Consider the following 10,965-nt stretch of genomic DNA (forward strand, 5'->3'; position numbering starts at 1 on the left):
TACCACACTACACCACACTGTACTACATGTTTTGTTACATTAACGGTTTTTAAAAATGTAAAAATGTTAAAAGACAGGAGAGCTAAGAACTGTTCAAGGGCCAGTATAACATCATTGGGATGTCAGCATGTGTGGTGTGGTGCATACTGTAGTGTGGTACAATGTGGTGTAGTGTGGTACAGTGTGGTACAGTGTGGTGTAGTGTGGTACAGTGTGGTACAGTGTGGTGTAGTGTGGTACAATTTACAATTTTGTTATTTGGCAGATGCTTTTAGCCAAAGCCACTTACAATCAGTGCATCAGTCGGATTTCTAATACCTCATGAGCAGAGATCACAATAAGACTGAGCGTCAATTTACCCCTTCGTATTGCGCCCCTGGAATACTTTGACAAACAACACAGATACAAGACAAGTTTTTTTTTGTTTGTTTGTTTTTAAGGAAAGGGAGGTTAGGCAGTGGGGGACAGGGGGGTTCTAAAGAGGTGGGTTTTCAGTTTCCTGCGGAAGATGGTAAGAGATTCCGCAGTCCTAACTGCATGAGGGAGGTCGTTCCACCACTGCGGGGCAATGGCGGAGAAGAGGAGTGGTCGGGAGGAATGGCTGCCGGGTTTCCGAAGTGAGGAGACCATCAGTTGAGCAGAGGTCGTAGAGCGGAGGGTTCTAGTAGGGGTATACGGAGTTATAAGGGACTGAAGGTATGATGGGGTGGAGCCTTTTGTGGCCTGGTAGGCCAGCACCAGTGTCTTGAACAAGCTGGAGCGGCCTGATGGTGCAGGTCGGCAAGCCAGCCAGTAGAACGTTGCAGTAGTCCAGGTGGGAGATGACAAGCGCTTGGACCAGGAGCTGGGTCGCCTGTTTTGTGAGGAATGGGTGGATTCTCCTGATGTTGTATAGGGAGAATCTGCAGGATCGAGTGACTGCCGCGATGTGCCTGGAGTAGGTCAGCTGGTTGTCAAGGGTTATGCCAAGGTTTTTGGCTGCAGTGGTGGGGAACACCACAGATCCCTCGATAGTGATTGCAGTGTCGATCGTTGGGGAGTTCTTAGCAGGAAAAAACCGAAGCTCCATTTTCTCCAGGTTGAGTTTGAGGAGGTTAGTGGACATCCAGGAGGCTGAACCTGAGAGTCGGGGGGGGGGCAGCTGTGTGTCATCAGCGTAGCAGTGGTAAGAGAGACCGTGGGCGGAGATAACTTGACTGAGTGATCTGGTGTAGAGAGAGAAGAGGAGTAGACCAAGTACAGAACCTTGTGGGACTCTCGTGTGGAAAGGGTGGGGGGAGGAGACTGAATCCCTCCAAGAGACCTGGTAGGAATGGTCAGACAGATAGGACTTGAACCATGCGAGTGCGAAGCCCAGCCCAGCAAGGGACAGTGTGGTGTAGTGTGGTACATTATGGTACAGTGTGGTGCAGTGTGGTACAGTGTGTTGTAGTGTGGTACAGTGTAGTGTAGTGTGGTAAAGTGTGGTACAGTGCGGTACAGTGTGGTGTAGTGTGGTGTAGTGTGTACAGCGTGGTGTAGTGTGATACAGTGTGGTACAGTGTGGTGTAGTATGGTACAGTGTGGTGTATTGTGGTACAGTGTGGTGCAATGTGGTGTAGTGTGGTACAGTGTGGTGTAGTGTGGTACAGTGTGGTGTAGTGTGGTGCAATGTGGTGTAGTGTGGTACAGTGTGGTACAGTGTGGTACAGTGTGGTGTAGTGTAGTACAGTGTGGTGTAGTGTGGTGCAATGTGGTGTAGTGTGGTATAGTGTGGCACGCCTGAAGTCCACAATGATTTCCTTGGTCTAGATGCTGATTCTCTGAAATCACATGACTAACACTTCATGGGGAGGAGCTGTCTGTCTGTGGTAAGAGGAATGTGATGCTCTACATATATAAATCTAGATCTTGCTGCTGGCCCGAGACAGTTTGAAAACCATAGCTGAGTTGTTTTCATCCATATAACATTCATATAACAATCAAACATTCAGTAAATAGCTAAAAGAACATTTAATCAAGACAAACTAAAAGGAAATCTGTGGCAAACATGAGTGGATGTCCGTTTTCAGGAAAAGTATATCAGTATGTATTCTAAGAAAAATAATCTCCAGTGATCTATGGAAAAAAAAATCAGATATCAACATTGCCAAACTTTTATTGTGTAATGTTATCAAAGTTTGTATTGTGTTCTTGTCCTTAAAATTACTTACTCACAGTACTGCAGAGGAGGAAGATGATTCCCAGAAGGGCATCGACAAAGCTGCTAAAGGAGGACTCATTTATGGAAAGTATCTACAGGTAAGAACATCTGGAGGTTTAAACATCTTTACATTGCTGGAAAATAACATCTCTCACTAAGTTACTCAAACTACAATTAAAATATCTTCTTTCTCTACCACATAACAGTAGTCATTAAGTCTATGTATGGAAGGCATAAAACACATTTTTTAAAATGTTTTCTGGACAGTTTAATCAAGAAAGTTTTGTTCTACCATTAGTTGGATAAGATTTTAAATGCACAAGCGTTAGAAAGTGAGCTGAGACACAACAAAAGTCATGATGAGCACCTCTTCATTGTCACCCACCAAGGTAACATCCATTTTATCTAGTTATTGCATTTTTTTGTTTACCTGTGGGACCTGAGAACTGGCAAAGGGGCAACAGTGCCTTTGATGTTTTGTAAATTCTGTATTTTAACTATCATGCATATTTTTCTGTGTGCATAGGTTGTGTTTAACAAAATAAAATATAAAAAAAAATGCACACTTGTCTCAGTAAATGAAGACAGATCTGGAGATTTGAACCTTCCAGACTGTTGTCACTTATACGTAACAAGAAAAATTGTATTGAAGTACCTCAGTATCCTCATTGTCTATGTACATCACTGTTAATTTCTGTTTCTGACAAAAATAATTCTTTTGTGCCTTTTAAGCATATGAACTCTGGTTTAAGCAAGTCCTTTGGGAACTGGACTCAGTGCGTGAACTTTTCATACAAAATCATGTAAGTAACTCTCATACAGATGAGTCTGCATCATGTCAGAAAAAAATGAAATATCTGTCCATAATAAGCCACTATTGCTGTGTTACTTTCATTTGCTTTCAGGTACAAGATGAGAGGAACATGTTGAAGGTGGTGAGTCGGATTCATAGAATTACCGTGATATTCAAACTACTTGTGGATCAGTTTGCTGTTTTGGAGACAATGACTCCTTTGGACTTCTTTGACTTTAGGTAACCTGTGCAGTACCAAAAGCTCTTTGTGTTGATGTTACTTTAGATAGTAATTACTTCATGGTCTGACCTAAGTATGGTCACAATCTAAAAATCTGAGGTGACTGTAAATTAAAAATATTGACACAAATTGTAAAAAGAATATTATTATTAGTAGTGTATATATATATATATATATATATATATATATATATATATATATATGCTGTGTGTGTGTGTGTGTGTGTGTGTGTGTGTGTGTGTGTGTATATATATATATATATATATTTTTTTTTTTTTTTTTTTTTTTTTTTTTTTTTTTTTTTTCCTTTTCATATTTCATGACATACAGTAGTGCATAGGAAGTCCAAATGATTTTTTTAGTTTGTTTTGTTTTGTTTTGTCCATCACAGGGAATACCTGTTTCCAGCCTCAGGGTTCCAAAGTCTTCAGTTCCGTCTCTTGGAGATTAAAGTTGGTGTGGCAGACAACCGAAGAGTTCCATACGACCAGAAGCACTACAGGGAAAACTTCCATGGCCAGGAAAGTGAGGACTTACTCAGATCAGAGCAGGAGCCTTCCTTGCTGCAACTTGTGGAGGTACCCTCTACTTTTAACTATTTTAAACTGTTCTGCGTACTCTTTCATCAGCATCAAAACTGACAGAAATTAAGAGAGCAAAATTTGTATTTGAAGTAAAATGGAAATGACCAAAATTGTATTGCTTTTTGGTGGCATTGTGTATCCTATCAAATGTCATGTACAGTGATTTTTATTAATTTTGGTTTTATGTATCTATTTTAGAAATGGTTGGAGAGAACACCTGGCTTGGAAGAAGATGGGTTCAACTTTTGGGGGAAGTTACAAGCAAACATTGAAGAGGGTTTCAAACTAAAGATGCAGAAACTTGAGGTTCGTATTGCTTAGGGATAATCCTAGTCATCAGGGAATTTTACAAAGATTTACAATAGGTTTTTTAATGTTGTTTACCAAATGAGCTAAAACATCCGTTCCATGGACTTTCTTAGTGTGTCTCACTGAAGCAGTTTAATGAAATTCTTACCACCTATTCTCAGGACATTCTTAACATATGTTGTATACTATTACAACTTACAAACCTCAAGAAAAATTGATTGAAATTACTTGTGTTTATAGAATATTTGTAATATTCTGAATGTTCATTCAGATGGTTTCCCCTGTCCAAGGACCTCTTCCAGAACTGCCCTCTCACTATTTTACCGCAGTTCTTCCATATCTTCTACATGACACTATCAACAATTAACAATCTTCTGTCTGCTAACAGAAAGAGCCAGATTCTGAGAGGAAAGAGGACATGATTCAGGATCTGAAAAAACAGAGAGAAGGGTTCACTTCTCTGTTTGATTCCAATCATCATGATGATCTTTTAAGAAAAGGTCAGTTTTTGTAGTGTCAATTTGTTTTTCAGGATGATCTTCCTAACTTAGCGATCTTATGAGGCCAAAGTGTTCCTTGTAAACCATAGTCACCTGAGGTGCCTTTAAAACACCATTTTCACAGCGTGTTGCTATTACATTACACGATTTTGATGGGAGCTTTTTTCCGTTGACCTGTTAAAAATCAAACTAGTGCTGACACTGTGTAACAGTCAGCACCTACTTGCAACAGGTGCTCTGATTACATAGCTGATTGTTTTCAGGCCAATCAGTGTTCACTGTTAAGTGTATTTCTCCAGTGAAACTGTTAAAGTGTGCTTTACAATTAAAAGTGATACATTTCTTGTGCGCAGGTGAAAGACGACTTTCGTACAAAGGCCTTCAAGGAGCTCTGATGATCTACTTCTACAGGTAAAAAAAAAAAAAAAATCTTTATGATTTCTGTTTTTTAAATTGTATGTAACAGGCTATTGTGTCATGGGACTTGGATAGCATATCTGTTATTGAAATATTTCTTAGGGAAGAACTTCAATTCCAGGTACCCTTCCAGCTGCTGAATTCTCTGATGGAGGTTGACACCCTCATGAATAAATGGAGATGTAAGTCAACTGTTCAGAGCCATTAGACCTATTATTTCACCTACATAAAATGAAGTAGCTTATATTCTTAGAGAAGGATATGTCTGTTCAGTTTCATTAATTGTACATGACTTGAATCATTTTACTACTGCTCAGAGGATTAAGACACCATTAACACAGCACAGGATCACTATGCATTTATAAATACTTTCACACTCGTGCAGATCACCATGTGTGCATGGTGCACCGCATGATTGGCAGCAAAGTAGGAACAGGAGGCTCCTCAGGCTACCTCTACTTACGCTCCACAATCAGGTGAGTGCATCATCATCTGAGGCAGAAAGATAGATAGATAGATAGATAGATAGATAGATAGATAGATAGATAGATAGATAGATAGATAGATAGACAGTCAGTGTCTTACCAAGAGGAGGTGCTCAGTGCCCCACATGCACTTATATCTTTATGTGCAATCTATAACTACTGTAATTATAGGATGTGTACATTCTGTAACTACTGTAATTAAAGTTACTATCTTTGACTTTGAATATATAAGACTGATAAAGGATATGTTAATGATCAGATATAGCATATAAAATTTCCTAAGTGCACATTTTGATTTCTAATATTTTGGCTGTCTTTTTTTTTTTTTTTCCCATTGCAGTGACCGTTATAAAGTTTTTGTGGATTTGTTCAACCTGGCCACTTACCTGGTGCCACGTGACTGGGTGCCCAAAATTGAGCCCCAACATTAATAAATTCCCATATATAACTGAGTGCTTACAGCTCATGTCGCTCCTGCAGTGGAGAGGAGTCTTATTAATAACACTGCTCTCTCTTGATTATGGAGTGTAGAAATATAAGAAGCCAAGCAATTACAATGAGCAGACATTTAAGTAAAATCATGAATTGATGAGACTTTCAGATACATGCTGGCTTCCTCAATCCTGCTGTACAAAACAGTCTTAAAGATTAAGGAACATAAATTATTCCCTAACATTTGTAGACATAATCCTGAAAATATTACTTATATCCCAGACTTTATGGAGAGCAAACTTATGACAAATCTCATTTCCTCTTCAATGAATATATCTCCTGCTAGATTAAACATATGTATTTTGTACATGATTAATTGCAAATATATGGTATTTACTTAGAAATAGCTGCGTATATTGGGATTCAATGTTGTTTTCATTCAGTTTGTACACAGGACAGGAGTATATTTTAGTTGATCAGATCAAATTTATAGTATTGTTATGTGTTCCGTATGTTCATGTGCTTAGAAACATAAGTTGAATAAAAACATCTGTACAATCTGTGAAAAAATTCTGGAGATGTCTCATTTTTTTACGACTACTTGTCAAATATTTGTTTAGTGTAAAGGTTTCTCAGAACAGTTTTATAACATGGACAGACATGGACAAATATTCTCGACCTTTGTACTGTTGTGCCAATGCTGCTTAACATTAGTTTTAGAAACAGGGACAAATAGAGCTCTGGACGTCACGTGACTCATTTTGTGTAGACCCCCATGTTGGCAGGAAAAGCGTTAGAAAACATGAATGGCGCCAGCATAGATTTCAAGCCGTCACAATTCACTGCGCACTTTAATTCCAAGGACATTGAAGGTTATATTGTAAAACGTGCTGGGTTAAACATTTATAATGCCCCTGGGGTGCTTTTCACGAGGATTGAAACAGCTGGAACGGACAACGTTCCAGACGTGCAGTACCCATACATCTACAATTACTTGATTAACTTTCCCTTGTCCTAATCTGGAGAGTCTTTGAAAGCCTACAAAAGCCTGGAGGGGTACAAATGGACGAAATCTGGATTTGTGATGAATATTCAGCTTTGGAGTCTACTGGCTAAAAATTGCATTGTTGTCACTGGAAGTGTCACTTCATCTTAGTTAACGTTAGCATAAGCAACGGAAAGTGTAATGTAATCGGTTGGCTAATGTAATGTAATTGGTGTGCCAACATGTATGTTGCGTTTAACTAGGGTGACCATACATCCTCTTTTTCTCAGACATGTCCTCTTCTTCAGACCTAAAAAATGCGTCTGGCTGGGATTTCTAAATCGCCAAAAATGTCCGGGATTTGGCCTTCGCTTTCCATAGTCGCCATTCATTGCGTGTACATTTGCATTGTTTTGACCTTTTTCTTTGGGTCCTGGCATCTCGGATTCCACCAATTCAAGATTCAAGAGTTTTATTGTCATGTGCACAGCAAAACAGGCAATTACACTGTACAATGAAATTCTTACTTTGCTAATCCTCCGTTACCAGACGAGCGTGAATAAAGACAATATGTAAATAAGTAGAAAAATCTTACATGGAAGACAATATAAATAAGCAAAAGAATCGTATAAAGAAAACAAGAGACCAAAAAAAAACAAAAACAAGAGAAAAATACAGCTGGGGTAGATCCATTAAAATGAGGTAGATCTATGAAAGTGACTTAGTATTGGAGTAATCATTAACTTACATGTGCAGTTGTTACAGTGAATGTGCAATGTCACAGTACATGCGCAGTATGTGCAAGGGGGCAGAGCAGCAGTCATAAAGTGCACTGTGCAATTGCACGATGACAGTGGTGGGACAGCAGCACTAACAGCTATGTTGTGTGCAGAGTTTAGTAGTGTTCGTTAAGTAATGTGTGTTTGTCAGTCAGTGGTCCTCCAGTCAAACAGGTTGGAAGGGGCCATGTGTGAAAGAGTCATTCACAAGCCTGATTGCTTGTGGATAGAAGCTGTTTGTCAGTCTTGATGTCCTGGACTTCACACTTCTATAGCGCTTGCCTGATGGTAGAAGTGTGAAGAGGTAATGTTGGGGGTGTGTACTGTCCCTGATGATGTTGTGGGCCCTCCTGATGACCCTGGTGTTGTAAGTGTCCTGCAGCAGGGGGAAGGCTGCTCCTGAAATGGACTGAGCAGTTTTAATCACGCGCTGGAGAGCCTTCCTGTCCTGCGCAGTGCAGTTTCCATACCAGACTGTGATGGAGCTGGCAAGGACGCTCTCGATCACACTCCTGTAGAAGTTGCCGGGAATTTTGGCTGGCATGCCAAATTTCCTCAGCCTTCTTAGAAAGTACAGTCGTTGTTGGGACTTCCTGATGATGTGCTGTGTGTTGTAAGACCAGGTGAGATCCTCACTGATGTGAACGCCAAGGAATTTGAAGGTTTTCACCCTCTCCACCTTAGTCTCACCTATGTGAAGCAGTGTGTGCAGCTCCCCTCGCCTCCTTGGGTCAACAATCATTTCCTTTGTCTTGTCTGCATTAAGGGAGAGATTGTTGTTATGACATCAGGCCACCAGATCTGCCACCTCCCTCCTGTACGCTCTCTCGTCCCCTCCAGTGATCAGTCCAACGACTGTTGCGTCATCAGCAAACTTTATGATGCTGGTGTTGTTCTGGGAGGCTACGCAGTCGTGCGTGAAGAGTGTGTACACCAGGGGGCTCAGCACACAACCCTGGGGGGCCCCAGTGCTTACAGGTCTTGTGCTTGACGTGCGGCTGCCAACTCTGACTGACTAGGGTCTGTCCGTTAGGACGTTCAGTACCCAGTTGCAGAGGGTGGGTGCCAGTCCTAGGGTGAGGAGCTTTTCAGAGAGTTTGTGGGGGATGACCGTATTGAATGCTGAGCTGTAGTCGATAAACAGCATTCTGACATACGTGTCCTTGCCCTCTAGGTGTGTGAGGGCTGTGTGTATGGCAGTGCTGACTGCATCATCAGTGGGCCAGTTCCATCAGTAAGTAAACTGTAAAGGGTCTAAAGTGTCTGGAATGATCTCCTGGATGTGAGTCATGACTATCCTTTCAAAACACTTCATCACAATTGGAGTGAGTGCCACAGTGCGATAGTCACTTTGGGAGGGGTACAATGGTAGTGGACTTGAAGCCGGAGGGCACAGAAGCTTGCTCGAGGGACAGATTGAATATGTCTGTAAACACGTCAGCCAGTTCTGCTGAGCAAACCCTGAGCGTAGCTCTCCTTCCTGGTTCTTTTGCGCTTCTTGCCTCCCTTACCAGCCGTCTTGGTCACGGCCTTCTTTGATCCCTTCTTAGGAGCAGACTTGGCGGGCTCTGGCATGATTGTAACTCTTGAAGTATATAGCGATGAGTAAAGAATTCGCACTTCGGTACCCACAATAAATTAAGAGCCTTATGTAAATATGTTCAACATCCGTCCTCCTCCACGTTCACCAGCTTGCGGCAGAATCTACTGGTGCGTTAGAACAAGCAGGTTTTCTATTGGTCGCAGACTCTTTTGACGAATCTCAATGGCAGTCCAAAAGGAGTCAAAGAGGTTGAACAAAAAAAATGAGTTTTGCTTGGGCTCCATGTTCCCTAACCCCCTACAAATTCATTTGTTCTGCCTTCAATACTTTACAAAAAATCTGAACAAAACATTTCATTACTCTGTAAGAGCATCTAGCATACAAGTGTATAGTTTTTGGTGATTAATCTATGCCGCTCGGACTTTTCAGCGTCTCTTACCCCACAGTTTATTCTGTCCTCAGATAGTTCGTATCTACACACACACACGCACCATTTCCACTTGCCTACCATTAGAGATGAGAACATTTTATAGCCGCCGTTTAGTTCCATTTGCCGATATATTACTCACTTCATATCATTATTTCATTGAAACTGGTCGTGCTTAAGTACTTGATTGGATTTTGGTCACACCATCATGCCAAACTGCAAATGCAGTAATACGCAGAACAAGCATTACATATTTAAGCATATTACCTAATCTGAAATTTCTGCTGTCGTTTGCGTTTCAGGCTACAAGAGCTTGCAGCTCCACGGACCACTAATGAACAGCTTCAGCATACCTCTGGGGGAATAGCCTGGAAATCCAAGTTCAGGCTTGCAAGCAAGGCTCAGCGTTCTTTAAAATAAGATAAGATAAACTTGGAAGTACTTCAGACATGATCATTTCAAACCCCTTTTGCCCAGAACCACTCACGAAGAGCAAAACATTTGAATCAATACAGCTTAACTACTAAAGACAGATACAGTAGTCAGATAGGAATATGATGCCTTAGTAAAGCATGTGGGCGGCTCTGAAAAGAGCCTTTGAGTTCGTGTTGTTGTGTTACATGTCGTTTAACCGCCGAAGCCGTACAGAGTACGTCCCTGGCGTTTCAAGGCGTACACAACGTCCATGGCAGTCACGGTCTTTCTCTTGGCGTGCTCGGTGTAGGTAACAGCATCACGGATGACGTTCTCCAGGAACACTTTCAGCACACCGCGAGTCTCCTCGTAAATGAGACCAGAAATACGCTTGACACCGCCACGGCGAGCCAGACGGCGAATAGCTGGCTTAGTGATGCCCTGGATGTTATCGCGAAGCACTTTGCGGTGACGCTTAGCGCCTCCTTTACCAAGACCTTTGCCGCCTTTTCCTCTGCCAGACATTTTGCTGCTGCTTGGTTTAGTTCGGAACAGTGAAGCCCTTTGACAGAAACACCCATTTATATTCTCGCCAAAAGGACCTCCTTGAAACCATGTGGCGTATCACTCCGCCCCCATATTGCATTGTCTGCTACTGCTCGTGAAATGCTGAAACACACTAATTTTTATTTTTAGTCGGTGGAACCTCTTAAACTCTATTTTCGGGGCAGGTCTTTTACTTGAAGTAAAACGTGTTCGAGCAACAGTCTAAAGCACTGACTATGTAAAGTCTTAAACATTAGACATCTAGAACTCCCCCTGAGGTGCTGTGTCGTGAGCTGAAGTCAAATTGAAGTCAAATTAAAAAAATCAG

At 41.4% G+C, this 10,965-nt stretch overlaps 2 protein-coding genes across 2 annotated transcripts; one reads left to right on the top strand and one right to left on the bottom strand.

Annotated features, from left to right (window-relative positions):
* The first annotated feature begins 2,029 nt into the window (after nucleotides 1-2,029).
* LOC115820523 (tryptophan 2,3-dioxygenase B-like) lies at nucleotides 2,030-5,942 on the top strand. The gene is made up of 12 exons (XM_030784139.1): nucleotides 2,030-2,055; nucleotides 2,163-2,280; nucleotides 2,481-2,571; nucleotides 2,915-2,985; nucleotides 3,088-3,215; nucleotides 3,608-3,794; nucleotides 3,999-4,110; nucleotides 4,502-4,609; nucleotides 4,963-5,020; nucleotides 5,129-5,208; nucleotides 5,412-5,502; nucleotides 5,852-5,942. The coding sequence occupies exons 1-12, from the start codon at nucleotides 2,030-2,032 to the stop codon at nucleotides 5,940-5,942; spliced, it is 1,161 nt and encodes a 386-aa protein (XP_030639999.1).
* A 4,362-nt stretch (nucleotides 5,943-10,304) lies between these two features.
* On the bottom strand, nucleotides 10,305-10,634 carry LOC115820218 (histone H4). Its single transcript, XM_030783703.1, has one exon. The coding sequence runs from the start codon at nucleotides 10,614-10,616 to the stop codon at nucleotides 10,305-10,307; it is 312 nt and encodes a 103-aa protein (XP_030639563.1). The 5' UTR covers nucleotides 10,617-10,634.
* Between the last annotated feature and the right edge of the window lie 331 nt (nucleotides 10,635-10,965).

The sequence above is a fragment of the Chanos chanos genome, chromosome 9 (genome assembly GCF_902362185.1).
Source record: "Chanos chanos chromosome 9, fChaCha1.1, whole genome shotgun sequence".
Taxonomy (NCBI): Eukaryota; Metazoa; Chordata; class Actinopteri; order Gonorynchiformes; family Chanidae; genus Chanos; species Chanos chanos.